The sequence below is a fragment of the Notolepis coatsorum genome, assembly GCF_963971535.1.
Source record: "Notolepis coatsorum genome assembly, chromosome: 3".
Classification (NCBI taxonomy): Eukaryota; Metazoa; Chordata; class Actinopteri; order Aulopiformes; family Paralepididae; genus Notolepis; species Notolepis coatsorum.
This window is the reverse complement of record NC_140167.1, coordinates 57,104,343-57,120,784: the sequence shown is the minus strand read 5'-3', so window position 1 is coordinate 57,120,784 and position 16,442 is coordinate 57,104,343. Positions and strand designations below refer to the sequence as shown.

The following is a 16,442-nucleotide window of genomic DNA, read 5'->3' as shown; positions in this document are numbered from 1 at the left end:
TGGGGTAGCTGCTTTATTCACCAGCTACTATGTCTTCAACCTGGAGTATCCTTCCGTTGGATCATCCACACTTGAGTTCATCCAAAGGTATTTTAACACTCTGAACACATGATCAATGTCATCAGTAAGACTTATCATGCAAAGACTATCTGGCTATTAAGTCCATGCCTTTCTACAGAGGCCATAAAGTAGATTAAATGCTTTGAGTATGAAGCCTGGAACCAACTATGTGAATTGGGACCACACCATCACTTGATGTTGCTGCTATCTTGTTAAGAAATTGACATAATGGTTTAATTCACATTATAGTATGGCTTCAAAATTCGGATGAGTAAACATTATGTTAGAGGTACCATGAAAAAACACAGGTGAGCACCTTGATAAATGCTGAGTCTATTTAAAACTGAAACGTATCTTTGCTTATTAACAGGTTCTTCTTGGGCATCAACCCGGAGAAAGGCTCCAGGGCAAAGAAGCGAAGCGCCATCAACCCTCAAGTGACCACCCTTTTTCGTAAGCTCATAGACTTTGAATGGTCTGCATCTGCATAGACAATCGTCCTTCTCCTGTCGTCCCCTGACGTGAACACCCTTCTTCGTAAGTAAGCTCATAAACTTTGGTCTGCAAAGACAATTGTCCTTCTCCTGTCGTCCCCTGACGTGAACACCCTTCTTCGGAAGCTCATAGACTTTGAATGGTTTGCAAAGACAATTGTCCTTCTCCTGTCGTCCCCTGACGTGAACACCCTTCTTCGGAAGCTCATAGACTTTGAATGGTCTGCATCTGTATAGACAATCGTCCTTCTCCTGTCGTCCCCTGACGTGAACACCCTTCTTCGGAAGCTCATAGACTTTGAATGGTTTGCAAAGACAATTGTCATGCTCCTGTCGTCCCTGCGCCTCTTTTGTTATTTTGAGTGCCTCTTTTGTTCTTTTGAGTGAGTGCATAAAGTGTATTCATTAGTTCCATTTTCGGGTAAGACCTGGAAGTACTAGTTTCATGGCGACAGTGGCTCGGGAGGTAGAGCAGTCGTCTGGCAATCCGGAGATTCCCGCTCCTCCCCGGGCAGCGTGTCGATGTGTCCTTGAGCAAGACACTTAACCCCTACATGCTCCCGTCGGTGTGTGAATGGGTAAAATGTGCACAAATTGTAAAAAAAAGAAAAAAAACAGCCATTTACCATTTTACTTACGAATATTATTACTTTGTCTTAGTTTTGCCGTTTTGAGCAGTGTTGACCAGCAGTTTATAAAATAATATTTAAAATGTTTATTAGCAACGCCGAGCTTTCAAACCATTGCGTTTCTCTGTACGAAACTCTCGTGCAACTGTGTACCTTTGAATTTTCTCTGTGATACTTGTACAACGAGCGTTTCGCAGAGGACCAGTTCTTCAGAGTTAATATGGGATTTTCCTATGGGTCAAATGTGCACAAATTGTAAAAAAGAAAACAGCATTTACCATTTCAAGAATAAGAATATAATTCTTTGTAATATAATTCTTTGTAATAATTCTGTCTTTTGACAATAAAATCCCATAATTAACTCTGAAGAACTGGCGAAACGCTCGTCATACAAGGTGCATCAGTCAGCTAAAGCCGTTTTGAGCAGTGTTGACCAGAAGTTTATAAAATAATATTTAAAATGTTTATTAGCAATGCCGAGCTTTCAAACCATTGCGTTTCTCTGTCTGAAACCCTCATGCAACTGTGAGTACCTTTGAATTTTCTCTGCGATACTTGTACAACGAACGGGATTTTCCTATGGGTAAAATGTGCACAAATTGTAAAAAAGAAAACAGCCATTTACCATTTCAAGAATAAGAATATAATTCTTTGTAATAATTCTGTCTTTTGACAATAAAATCCCATAATTAACTCTGAAGAACTGGCGAAACGCTCGTCGTACAAGGTGCATCAGTCAGCTAAAGCCGTTTTGAGCAGTGTTGACCAGAAGTTTATAAAATAATATTTAAAATGTTTATTAGCAATGCCGAGCTTTCAAACCATTGCGTTTCTCTGTCTGAAACCCTCATGCAACTGTGAGTACCTTTGAATTTTCTCTGCGATACTTGTACAACGAGCGGGATTTTCCTATGGGTAAAATGTGCACAAATTGTAAAAAAGAAAACAGCCATTTACCATTTCAAGAATAAGAATATAATTCTTTGTAATAATTCTGTCTTTTGACAATAAAATCCCATAATTAACTCTGAAGAACTGGCGAAACGCTCGTCGTACAAGGTGCATCAGTCAGCTAAAGCCGTTTTGAGCAGTGTTGACCAGAAGTTTATAAAATAATATTTAAAATGTTTATTAGCAATGCCGAGCTTTCAAACCATTGCGTTTCTCTGTCTGAAACCCTCATGCAACTGTGAGTACCTTTGAATTTTCTCTGCGATACTTGTACAACGAGCGGGATTTTCCTATGGGTAAAATGTGCACAAATTGTAAAAAAGAAAACAGCCATTTACCATTTCAAGAATAAGAATATAATTCTTTGTAATAATTCTGTCTTTTGACAATAAAATCCCATAATTAACTCTGAAGAACTGGCGAAATGCTCGTCGTACAAGGTGCATCAGTCAGCTAAAGCCGTTTTGAGCAGTGTTGACCAGAAGTTTATAAAATAATATTTAAAATGTTTATTAGCAATGCCGAGCTTTCAAACCATTGCGTTTCTCTGTCCGAAACCCTCATGCAACTGTGAGTACCTTTGAATTTTCTCTGCAATACTTGTACAACAAGCGTTTCGCAGAGGACCAGTTCTTCACAGTTAATATGGGATTTTCCTATGGGTAAAATGTGCACAAATATGTAAAAAAAGAAGAAAAAAAAGCAGCCATTTACCATTTTACTTACGAATATGATTACTTTGTCTTAGTTTTGCCGTTTTGAGCAGTGTTGACCAGCAGTTTATAAAATAATATTTAAAATGTTTATTAGCAACGCCGAGCTTTCAAACCATTGCATTTCTCTGTTCGAAACTCTCGTGCAACTGTGAGTACCTTTGAATTTTCTCTGCGATACTTGTACAACGAGCGTTTTGCAGAGGACCAGTTCTTCAGAGTTAATATGGGATTTTCCTATGGGTAAAATGTGCACAAATTGTATATAAAAGAAGAAAGAAAACAGCCATTTAACATTTCAAGAATAAGAATATAATTCTTTGTAATATAATTCTGTCTTTTGACAATAAAATCCCATAATTAACTCTGAAGAACTGGCGAAACGCTCGATGTGCAAGGCGCATCAGTCAGCTAAAGCCGTTTTGAGCAGTGTTGACCAACAGTTTATAAAATAATATTTAAAATGTTTATTAGCAACGCCGAGCTTTCAAACCATTGCGTTTCTCTGTCCGAAACTCTTGTGCAACTGAGTACCTTTGAATTTTCTCTGCGATACTTGTACAACGAGCAGGATTTTCCTATGGGTAAAATGTGCACAAATTGTAAAAAAGAAAACAGCCATTTACCATTTCAAGAATAAGAATATAATTCTTTGTATATAATTACTTGTAATAATTCTGTCTTTTGACAATAAATGCCGGCTTACCTCGTGTAATTATTTGTAATAATTCTGTCTTTTGACAATAAATGCTGGCTTACCTCATGTAATTATTTGTAATAATTCTGTCTTTTGACAATAAATGCCGGCTTACCTCGTGTAATTATTTGTAATAATTCTATGTCTTTTGACAATAAATGCTGGCTTACCTCATTTGTGCGTTTGGACTGTTGTTTTTAATGTACAATAGCCTACGTGCATTTTTGAAGTCCAGCGCAGTATACTTCCTGGCAGAAGCTCACACTTTGGTTTTCTGTCATGATTAATCACGTCATCCAATAGTATTTGACAGGAAACTATTGTATGAGCTTCCTCCAGAAGTATACTGGAGCTGGGGACTATACAGTTATGCATACCATTGTAAATTGACTGTTATTTTGCCAAATTATATAATATAATAATTATTATTATTCAATTATTTTGTTGGCAAGTCTGAAAAGTAATGCAAAAGACTTGCCAACAAAATAATTGAAAAATAATAATTATTATATTATATAATTTGGCAAAATAACAGTCAATTTACAATGATAGACATGCATAACTCTATAGTCCCCAGCTCCAGTATACTTCTGGAGGAAGCTCATACAATAGTTTCATGTCAAGATACAATAGGATGACGTGATTAAACACAACAGGAAACCAAAGTGTGACCTTCAGGAAGTGTACTGGAGCTGGACTACAAAAATACATGTAGGCTATTGTAAATACACAATACATTGTTGTAATATATATACAACAAAATAATGTGATATTACAGTAATTTCTTACAATTTGATGTTGTGAAGTCACAATACATTGTTGTAATATATATACAACAAAATAATGTGATATTACAGTAATTTCTTACAATTTGATGTTGTGAAGTCACAATACATTGTTGTAATATATATACAACAAAATAATGTGATATTACAGTAATTTCTTACAATTTGATGTTGTGAAGTCACAATACATTGTTGTAATATATATACAACAGAATAATGTGATATCACAGTAATTTCTTACTGTTAGAAGTTGTGAAATTACAACAATGTATTGTACTACCATTACTGTGAAATTACAACACATTGCTGTGAAGCCATTCACAGTAAATTATTGTGAATCTTACTGTAAAAGTCATGCAAAATATTGCCAGTAATTTATTGTAATATCACAGTAATTTCTTACAGTATGAAGTTGTGAAATTACAACAATGTATTGTACTACCATTACTGTGAAATTACAACACATTGCTGTGAAGCCATTCACAGTAAATTATTGTGAATCTTACTGTAAAAGTCATGCAAAATATTGCCAGTAATTTATTGTAATATCACAGTAATTTCTTACAGTATGAAGTTGTGAAATTACAACAATGTATTGTACTACCATTACTGTGAAAGTACAACACATTGCTGTGAAGCCATTCACAGTAAATTATTGTGAATCTTACTATAAAAGTCATGCAAAATATTGGCAGTAATTTATTGTAACTTTAGGGTGAAACATTTTACAGTGTATCTTATTACAACATTCACGTATCCGAGTCTAAAACGTGACAGTAAACAAAGTGGATGAGTTCGGTAAGGTAAACAAAAAGTGGATGAGTTCGGAGAGATATTGGCACAATGCGAGGTCAACTAATTTATTTATTACACAATTACAATACCTTACTGAACTCATCCACTTTGTTGACCTTACCTGTATATAAATACCTGTATACAGTACATTAATATGAAACTGTACATTAATATGAAACTGTGGTACAATCACAATAAGTAAGGGATAATGTATAGCTACAAGGTCATTGTCGCAAAATAAGTTTAGAATACCGAGGCGCCTCATGACCGCTCATGATAGGCTATACATTATCCCGCTTATTACATGGCTAACTTACTAACAATATACCTAATTCATTTTACACCATCGACAAGACGAGATCAAATGCAGACGCAGTTGTTCTGTGGCTCTGTCAGCCCAAATAAAGTTATTATTATTATCGCCGGTGTTGTGTGTCTGATTGCACTGATGCAGTGTGTGTCAGTGGGCTTGATTGCTCCAGCTGCGAACAGCGGTCATTATTGCTCGGTTGCACTGATGCAGTGTGTGTCAGTGGGCTTGATTGCTCCAGCTGCGAACAGCGGTCATTATTGCTCGGCAGCGGTCTGTTATATTGGAGTAATAACGGACCGCTGCTAGGGGCAACCGAGCGCTATTGACCAATCACAATCAAGCATTTCGGCGAATGTTAAAACGCCATGTAATAACACTTTATAATACTCAGTGACTGATGGACGAACATTTCCCCATAGCAGCGGACCATTCACGCGAACGGTCACGTGGGGGCAGTCGGATTTCGGCAGGCAGTAATTTTTCGGCACAACACTGGCACAGCAACACGCTGAGCTAACCATCTCAAGACCAGTGTTGCGTTGCTGATATCTGGTTGCACGCACGCTAATGACGCCACGTGCACGCGCGCTCCCGCTGTTATGTGTGTCATGTGCCCTGATCAGGCGTTCCTAGTGTGATGTGTCATGTCTAGATGTAGTCCTCTGTCATAGTGTGTAGTCCCCATTGTTTTCCCCCAGGTGTATCCAATTACCATTAACCCAGGTGTGTGTCGTCTCGTCATCCCCTTGTGTATAAGTATTCTGTCATCCCTTCCGTCTGGTGCTGATCCTGTCTGTATAGTTCTGTGTTTGTCCGTTTATTATTTGATGTTCATTTTTGTTACGAAACCATGGTAACTATAAATTAAATATTATTTATTTAGATACTTTGGCTGCCATCTCCTTATTGTGTAACATTGACCAGATAACGAGCCTTCCGGTAGTCAATGGTTACGTAATATGGGGGCTCGTCCGGGATGACTCGGAGCAAGCATTTGGTGGTGGCCGCTGGGCTTGGTCCACACTGTGAGGTATGGTTGGCATTGTCGTGTGTGTGACCCATGTTTTAGACCCCCTTGGCAAATACTTCTCCAATAGGGAGCGTTCTCAACCAGCTAGGGCAGTTGGACCATTTTATATATGGTTCCTTCCATCGCCTGGGGACACACCACATGCGGTCGGGGTATTAGAAGGACCCTGTCAGGCTCCTCCTAGGCCGGCGTGTGTATAGTGTTTACTTATATAGGGGTACTATAGTGAGGGTTGAGAACGTTTGGGGATGGGTTTGGTTTTTTTTTTTGACACATGACAGTGGTTGATTTGCGAAAACCTCTAGGTGTGGAGGCGTTAGGCGGTCATGCCAGTGCTTGCTTATATTTCGTACATACAGTACCAGGGTTTTGGTAGTGGAGCGGTGGCCGAAGTAGGTAGGGACCGGGACTATACAGACGCATAGGGTGAAGCCGTTTTTCTTTTGTTTGTTCTTTAGGGGTTGATTGTTTTCGTTTTTGGATATATGGTGGTTATAGGTATCTCTCTCTTTCTCCCCCCCTGTTCCTCCCCTGTTAAAAAATGCCAGTGACAGTGGCAGACTTTGTGCGTAGGCCGACAGTGGGGTTGTTAGGCGTGTGCACGAAGGATGAGCTGGCGGGGATAGCAGAGCATTATGGGGTTAAGCTGGCCCCGGGTAGGAAGGCACAGCAGCGGGGGATATTGGTAGAGGCTCTGACCACCCAAGAGGTGGTGCATGACGATACCGAGGAGGAGTTAGATCAAGTCTCTGATGGCTCTCTGGGGCTGCGAAAGTTGGAGTTGGAACAGCTCAGGTTCAAGCGTGAGGAGGCGGACCGTGTGTGTGCGGAGGCGGAACGTGTGCATGCGCGCGAGTTGGAGCGTGTTGACCGTGACCAAGCCGAGGCGGAGCGCACTCACGCGCGCACGCTCGAGCTTAGGAGGCTTGGGGCAGAGGTGCGCCCACACCTTGAGGATAGGTTCGATGTGACCAAATATCTACGTCTCGTGCCGCAGTTTCTAGAGAAGGACGTGGATAAATATTTTTCCATGTTTGAAAATGTGGCCACGACACTGAGGTGGCCGGCCGAACACTGGACGTTGCTGCTCCAGAGTGCTCTTACGGGAAAAGCCCAACATGTGTATGCGTCCCTGTGCCCGAATACCCAAGACTACGGGGCAGTCAAAGCTGCGATTCTCAGGGCGTATGAGCTGGTGCCTGAGGCGTACAGGCAGCGGTTCAGGGCTCTGAGAAAGGGCAGCTCGCAGACTTATGTGGAGTTTGCGTATGAAAAAGAGCTGTTGTTTGACCGGTGGTGCGCGTCGGAGAAAGTGGACACCCTGGCTAAAATGCGGGAGCTCATCCTCTTGGAGGAATTCAAGTCATATTGTTTGCCCGAAAATGTGGCGATGTATATCAATGAACGGAAGGTGGCTAAATGCTCGGTGGCTGCCGGTCTGGCGGATGAGTTTGTTTTAACACACAGGGTGCTGTTTGTCAAGCCTGGCTGTCCTGGTGGGGAGGACAGACCGGGGTGGAGCTCCGGTGGTAAACTGGGGGCCTCTGGCAACAGCGAGCAGTTAACACATGCGGACGCAGGTGGAGTTGGTGAGCGAGGTCTGGGGGGGGACACTCGTGTATGTTTTCATTGCGGAAGAAAAGGGCATATCAAAGATAATTGCTATGCTCTCCTTCACAGGGTTAACAGTCCTACCACACAGATGACACAAATATCGTTGGTTGCGACGCCCACTGCTGTGGGTGAAGGCATGGCGGCAGCCTATTTACCTTTTATTAGTAGAGGGTTGGTATCATTTTACAAAGGTGGTAGGAAGGTCCCTGTGACTATCTTACGAGACACTGCTGCGTCTCAATCGGTTATCCGTAGGAATGTGTTACCCTTTGATAACAGATCAAAAGCACATGCTGGGATAAGGGTCAGAGCTTTTGGTAGACATGTTATGAGAATGCCGCTACACAAGATTAATTTGGAGTCGGGTCTGGTGTCGGGACCGGTCGTTATCGGGGTTGATAGCCGTTTCCCGATCGAGGGGGTGTCATTGATCCTCGGTAATGACCTGGCAGGGGGTAAGATGTTAATAACATCAGTTGTCATTTGCGTTTCAGCGGGGCCTGTTGGTGCGGACGTTCTGGCGTGCATGGGAGTTGGTCCATCAGATGCACGTACGACGGCCATGACGGGTGGTGCTGATTTATTTGACATGGGGTTGTCGGGCAGTGACGCGGTGCCTGACGGTACTGCCCATTCCATCCCTATCCTTTTTCCCACGCCTAGAACGCCGGTGCCAGCCTCAGTAGTGCCTGCACCTGTTATTGTGCCCTCTACGTCAGCGTTTTGTGTGTTGTGTGTTGGCCCCATCTAGTGTTGATGTGAGGGATGACAATGTGAGTGATGACAATGTGAGTGATGACAATGTGAGTGATGCCAATGCTGTGAGTCTTCTCTTTCCAGTGGGAGCGAGGGAAATGGAGGAGGCCGTCATTGTTCCGTCTGAAGCAGTGGTGGGAGCGAGGCTGGACGTTCCTCCGCATGGGAGGTGGCTCTGTGTTGGAGCTGTCTTGTGGCCTATTGTGTTTCTCTTTGTTAATTTTGTTCTGTTTTCCAGGGGCGGGTCGGGCTGGTGAGGAGTGGGGCTGGGGCTGCCCATTCGTCCTGCCTGATTGCCTGATCGATTGAGGACGTTATTGACAGATTGCAGAGTGCAGTGCCGATCGATGTCACATTGTTCTTGTGCAGAGGCAATATCGTAGTCTATGAAGTTTGTCTGAGACGTGTTTAGAAGTGGCCACTATTTTTCCCTTTATTTATTTTGTGTGGTATTTTTTCTTGTTTGTTGTTTATGTCCATTTCCCCATTTTTATTCTGGGGTTATGGCCATAAATTTAAGGGGGGGTGTTATGTGTGTCATGTGCCCTGATCAGGCGTTCCTAGTGTGATGTGTCATGTCTAGATGTAGTCCTCTGTCATAGTGTGTAGTCCCCATTGTTTTCCCCCAGGTGTATCCAATTACCATTAACCCAGGTGTGTGTCGTCTCGTCATCCCCTTGTGTATAAGTATTCTGTCATCCCTTCCGTCTGGTGCTGATCCTGTCTGTATAGTTCTGTGTTTGTCTGTTTATTATTTGATGTTCATTTTTGTTACGAAACCATGGTAACTATAAATTAAATATTATTTATTTAGATACTTTGGCTGCCGTCTCCTTATTGTGTAACATTGACCAGATAACGAGCCTTCCGGTAGTCAATGGTTATGTAATACCGCGCATGCGCATAAATGTTCCCTCGCTTAAGCACAGACTAAAGACAGTGCCTAAATGCCTCTACGAATGGAATGTAACACATTTCATTCACAAGTTTTGTGTGAATGTATGTATCTGAGAACGTATTAACACACCTGACGACCGGCGCTATTGATATGCAAAGTAGCCAGGTGGGTACTTAGCGAGTTGGCGCATCAGTCGAGTGCAGCGCATTCCTGTGTGCACGTGCGTGCACATCCGTGCATGTGCATGCACGCGCTTCTTCTCACAAAAGCATGGTTGCACGTTGTGCAACTCCGTCCCATGAGCAACGCAGCCCTGCTCAAGACCAGGCATGTGCACACATAGAGGCCAAGGGGTGCTTGAGCACCTGCCTTTTTGAGCCTCATCAAAAAAGTGCCTTTAAACAACCATTGCAAAGATTTTTTTTTTTTTTTTTACCGTTACGCATATAGACTGCCCTTCCAACTGAAAAATTTCAGGATAGAATCAAAATATTAGGTAAAGAGAGAGAGATGCCCCATATTCCATTTCAGTTTGCACGGCCTCCTCAGCGTGCCTCTCCGCCGACCTATATATTTTATGCATAGCATGGGTGGTGATGATGATGATGATAGAAACCGCTGTGGCGCATACAGTTGAATGCTGGTATTACACTCATTGAGGGACACGAAGAAGTCAAGTCCGATGGGATTTGGGAATCTCAAATACAAATCGGGATTGGAATAAAAAAATGCATTTATATTAAACAATACAGAATATACAGCACTTCTTGGGGTCTGTAGGGTAAGCACTTATTCCCTCCCCCCTGCACATTTATGGAGATGTATGGGCCTTTTAAGTCAGTGATAAAAGTGTCTTTCAAGGATAAGTTAGCTCCTGCACTGATTATTATAGTTCAAAATTCAATTTTTTATCACCTAAACCCCCCAAAAAGCATAAAAAGGGGGCCCCCCGCCCGAAAAGGGCCCTTAAAAATCGCGCTACACGTGCTCGGTTAATATATACACACAAGTGTAGTGCCCTTTTCAGCCTTTGAGCACCTGCCCTCTAAAGTCCTGTGCACGTCCCTGCTCAAGACCACGGTATGAAAGCTCCAGGTAGAACACCTTTACATTCTGTAGAACACCATTACATTTGACTGACATTCTGTTCCATTTACAAGTTAGCTACGTTTTCAGTTCACTCTTGCTTATTTGTTGATCTGATCTCCATGCACAGACACAGCTCCTCCACATCTGCACCTTGGTCTAGCCCCAGGCCTCGCATGACATTAGCAGTTCAAAAAGTCTGCTTTTATCTAGTATTGATGATTGATGATGAATGTTTGCCAAATTATACGCTATATGGTTCAATCTAAGAGTCAAGAACATTGTGTAGTTCATGACCTACCTGTCATTTTTGTGTCTTTCTTCTTCAGTGGAACCACTAAACATGGTTACAAATATTTACATGTGTTTAACTTTTTTCCAATAGTAGTTCACATGCGTTGAATTGCTTTCTGTGTCTATACCGGTCTTTTTAATGACTTTCTTCAGGGGTTGAAAAAATTTAAAAATATACAATTGCGTTAGTCACTTACCTTCCTTTTTAATTTCATGAATATCTTTCTTCTTCAGAAGGTGGACCTCTTTCTTTGGTTCTTTCTCCTCTTTAGAAGGCTTCTTTGGTTCTTTCACTTCTTTGGAAGGCGTCTTGAGGGGCTTCAATTCTAAATTTATTTACAAATGGTTTCAGAACACTACCAGAGCCATGCAACTGGTTTATGTGTCGATCTTTCTATTATAACATGCTAACATATTTCAACACACAATCAAAGACACTCAAATTGCTTTCCGTTTTTTGTATTATTGTATTTCTGCCATACCTGTCTTTTTAGTTTCTTTCTTCCTCAGAGGTTCAGCCTCTTTCTTCACCTCTTCCTCCTCTTTGGACGGCAAAGATAAATTTAAATGAAAACGTCTAACACATGGGACCAATGACAATAGCATACAATAAAGTGAATGTACTTTATGATAACTGTTTCAATGTTTTTGTTTTACAAGCATACCTGTCTTAATTTCACGAGTACGTTTCCTCTTAGGATCTTCTGGCTCTTCCTTCACTTCTTTCTCTACCTTGGAAGGCTTCTTGGGTTCCTTTTCCTCTTTAGAAGGTTTCGTGGGTTCTTTTTCCTCTTTAGAAGGTTCCTTGGGTTCTTCCTCCTCTTTAGAAGGCTTCTTGGGTTCCTTTTCATGAATATATTTCCTCTTAGGAAGTTCTGGCTCTTTCTTCACTTCTTGCTCTACCTTGGAAGGCTTCTTGGGTTCTTTTTCCTCTTTAGAAGGCTTCTTTGGTTCTTCTTCCTCTTTAGGTTTCTTGGGTTCTTTTTCCTCTTTAGAAGGCTTCTTGGGTTCTTCTTCCTCTTTAGAAAGTTTCTTGGGTTCTTTTTCATGAATGTATCTCCTCTTAGGAGGTTTTGACTCTTCCTTCACTTCTTTCACTGCCTTGGAAGGCTTCTTGGGTTCTTCTTCCTCTTTAGAAGGCTTTTTGGGTTCTTCTACCTCTTTAGAAGGCTTCTTGGGTTCTTCCTCTTTAGGTTTCGTGGGTTCTTTTTCGTGAATATATTTCCTCTTAGGAGGTTTTGACTCTTCCTTCACTTCTTTCTCTACCTTGGAAGGTTTCTTGGGTTCTTTTTCCTCTTTGGAGGGTTTCTTGGGTTCTTCATCCTCTTTAGAAGGTTTCGTGTGTTCTGTTTCATGAATATATCTCCTCTTAGGAGGTTTTGACTCTTCCTTTACTTCTTTCTCTACTTTGGAAGGTGTTTTTTCCTCTTTAGAAGGCTTCTTTGGTTCTTTTTCCTCCTCCTTGTCGAGCTCTTCTTCTAAATGTAAACATAATGTTTCAAAAGGCCATCAAAACTGATAAACATTGTTTTCAAAATGTGGTAATTCTATTATTGGTTCAAATAGCTGACTGTTATTTATGAGTGAATGCCCATGCATTCATCTGTGCATTCAGGGTTTGCAGTATTGTTGTCTTCCTGACCTACCAGCCTCCTTAATGTGTTTCCTCTTCAGGGGTTGAGCCTCCTCCTTCACCTCTTTTGAAGGCTTCTTCTTGGGTTCTTCTTCTACATGTAGTGATAATATAACACTCTTACATTGTTCAAAGTTCAGAGTTTTAGAACCCTCGCCTTATTTCCTACTCATCTATGATGCTGTTGAAGCGGGAGAGTCCACAATCCATTAGATGCTTCATACTGGATACCCAGCTCCTCCTTAGTTAACCACAAACCTAATGTAAAGTTAATGGGGTCACTATAAATAGCACTTAAAACATACTTGAAAACAAACTACTTTGCTTTGAGTGCACTGTGGAGTCGGGTTCAACATTTATTTCAGGGCTTACATTTAGTCATTTAGCTGACACTTTTATCTAAAGTGACTTCAAGATAAAAGTCAGCAGGAAGAGTACAACTCTGGCAGCTAAGGGTAAGTAACATTGTTCGTCAAACAGTGTCAAACTTGAGTGCTACAGACTTGAGTGTATTAGCATAGTCATAATATAGGCACAGTAGCTTCCTTAGTAGCAGAGTGCATAATAGTAAAATAAGTAGTTTTTTCATTTCAGATATTGGATTGAAGAAGTGTGTTTTTAGCCGACGACGGAAAATTGGCGCTGTCGTTCGGCTTACAGACTGAAGCGTGGTCAAATTATTTTACATTTGTTTTGGAGCTGCGGGTGTCGAGTATGAAGAACAGCATGGATTGTGCTGAGAAAGGACTCTACTGATTGACAAAATCATTGGTAATTATAGGAAATTAGGCAAGGGATCAATTTCCAGGGTGCACACCAAAAGCATAAATTATGCAAATCCCCTTATATTTAAAATAAATATGATTCCTGAAATCAAAATATATCCCTATATGTTCAATATTATGTTCTTACCTGTCTTTTTAATTTCAGGAATTTCTTTCTTCTTCAGAGGTTCAGCCTTGACTGTTACTTCTTTCTCTTCTGAAGGCTTTGGTTCTTCCTCCTCTTTGGAGGGTTTCTTCACTTCTTCCTCCTCTTTGGGTGCTTCTAAATGCAATCACATAACAACATTTGTCATGGCCCACAATAACATAATATTATCAGTGTCCTGCTGACCTACAAGCTCAGGAAAGCAACAGCTCAGATTGGAGGGTCAAGAAAAGAGGGCGGGGCTTGGGATAGGTCGATCACTCCTAGACCAAGCCAAACTATTTATTTTATTTCATTTTTAGATTCGAGGTAATTTGAACCTATGATTATATGAGCATTGCTCTAATTCCAGTGACTATTACAATAGCATAATGTACAAAAACGTGTTTCACTGGTGCAATCCAATTTGAATTTGAATTAATCAATAGTGCTGAAAAAAAAAAAATTTAAAGAGACTTTCAAAGAAGTAAGTAATGTACCGTCAACATATATGAACTTCCTCACTAAGTCTGGTTACCTTTGGGTTCTGGCTCCTCTTCCTCCTCCACACTGGGTTCTGCTTCAGGATTTGCCTCCACTTCAAGATCTGCAAGTACCAACAAAACACCATGAACTCCTCACAGCCATTCTAATTCCAGGTTGAACTTCAAACCCATGCATTTAATTTAGAATGGTTGGAAATGTAAAAAAGAGAATTCTTAGTAACAACAGTTGAGGCTCTGGGAGAAGGGTGGGGGGTAATAGAACAGCTCGGGGAGAAGGGTGGGGGTAATAGAACAGCTCCGGAGAAGGGTGGGGGTAATAGAACAGCTCGGGAGAAGGGTGGGGGTAATAGAACAGCTCGGGGAGAAGGGTGGGGGTAGTGTTGCTGAATATTACCTTTAGTAAGGGTCTCTTCTACTTCTTCTTTTGCGTGTGTCTCCTCTGATTCCTTGAGATCTATAATTTACCATAGAGAAATATAAGTCATAGGCATATGGATAGATACAATATGTAGTTATTAAAATAGATAATGTATGCATAAGAGTTAGACATTATTAAAAAAACATTCCATAAATAGTCAGTTATCACATACTCAACTCCAAGTAGTATGATTTGAATCACATCTTCGTGTTTTAGACACAATATATCATGCTGCCTTACAATTTGTAACAACATCAGTGTATCAGGTCAGTCATCCCTGGCCATAAGAAGACAGTACCATTGGTATTTGTTTGTATACAAAGCCATCCTGGAGAAGCTACCAACTTACATAAATAAGCACTGCAACTAAGAGGTGGACATTAGAAAATTATATCTCATATCATGTTCCCATTGTCAGAACTGAATTTGGGAAACATGCGTTCATGCTGCTCCATTCTCCTGGAACCTATTACAAAAAGATTTTAAGCTAGATTCCCTAATTCAAATTATCAAAGAAATAATTGGACACCTGCTTGCCATGGAGTGCTCATGTTTAAAATGTAGTGTTTTTCATTGAAATGTGACATTTTCTCAACTTTTTAGTACTTGTGTACTTTTACTATCTTGCTTTTTTTATTTGTGTTTGTTTTATAATGTTGTTTTATATGTGATCTGTATGCCATGCCTTATTGGCCAGGGCCCACTTGAAAAAGAGATGGAAATCTCAATGTGATTATGGTTAAATAAAGGGGGAAACATTTTTGACTAACTTTGAAACTACTAAGTCAAGTGTAAAAATATGAACATATTCATATGTCTCTCTATGAAGTTTCCCCTACCCAGCAAAACAGTGCATAATTAATTATGAGGTACAATAGCAAGCTGACTGATGTCCTCAATCCAATAGTCTAACTGGCACTATGTCAATTCCACCCAGCTGCTCTCGGCATCAGCCATAGCACATTGTCAAGGGCAATAGCTACATAGTTTGAATGAGAACCATAGTGCCAGGAACAGGGGCTAGTCTATATTGAGGTCTATATTGGTCTATATTGATGTCATCAATAGACAGAACTTGGGTTACCAATAGACAGAGGTGTGCTTTCGTGACACTAACATCAGAAAGCTGACATTGCCCATTTGATTGTCTGATACAAACTTGTGGAGACTCAGGAACTCTAATCTAAAACTATTTTATCTGCAACTCCGAAAAGAGCACACAAGGTGTGAATAAAGTCAGTGGATTAATACATTGAAACTACACCTGTGTCCTTCTAGCCTCAGTCCCTAGATCTTCTTTCCTCTCTGCGATTCACACCTAAGTCAGGATGAGTTTCTGTTCTAAATAAAAGTGGTCTGTCTCTTTTGACTTGACATCAAATGTGAATCAATCTTCATTTGCTTTTCAATTAGATGGGATTGAATTGAGGATTTGAAGCTACCATTTATATCCTGTGTAAAAATAGCATAGGTGGATGATTTAGTCATACAATGCAATATATATGAAGCACTGCTTGGTGGCTACAGTATATACAAATTACAATCAGTTGATTACAGACAATTATTATTAACTATCTATGTTAAAGGAAATCTATTGTAATTTCAAGTACTTTGTTAACAACATTAGATAGTCAGACAAATTATAAGCACAACCACAGACTTTTGTTATATGCAAAAATAAAGGTAAAATAAACATATTAAACACATGTATATACAAATAATCCTCGTATTCATCACCTTTGAATCATTTCCCAACCAGCCATACTACTCAAGACTACTTTGAATTGAAAAGCAGGCTGCATTTCCTTGGAAACAAATGTTATGTGGGATGATGAAAAATGCATGCTTTAATAATCAATAT

The 16,442-nt window shown here is 40.5% G+C and overlaps 1 protein-coding gene across 1 annotated transcript in view; it reads right to left on the bottom strand.

Annotated features, from left to right (window-relative positions):
- LOC311225822 (uncharacterized protein) overlaps window positions 1-16,442 on the bottom strand; it is a gene marked incomplete at its 3' end in the record, with an annotated part of 89,858 nt that overhangs the window by 54,858 nt on the left and 18,558 nt on the right. Inside the window, exons 18-24 of the mRNA XM_084311216.1 lie at window positions 14,558-14,617; window positions 14,196-14,264; window positions 13,661-13,795; window positions 12,762-12,842; window positions 11,781-12,593; window positions 11,598-11,657; window positions 11,313-11,441 (exon numbers count right to left, since the gene is read on the bottom strand). Of these exons, the coding sequence (XP_084167342.1) occupies window positions 11,313-11,441; window positions 11,598-11,657; window positions 11,781-12,593; window positions 12,762-12,842; window positions 13,661-13,795; window positions 14,196-14,264; window positions 14,558-14,617 (1,347 nt within the window). The remainder of the gene's footprint in view (window positions 1-11,312; window positions 11,442-11,597; window positions 11,658-11,780; window positions 12,594-12,761; window positions 12,843-13,660; window positions 13,796-14,195; window positions 14,265-14,557; window positions 14,618-16,442) is intronic.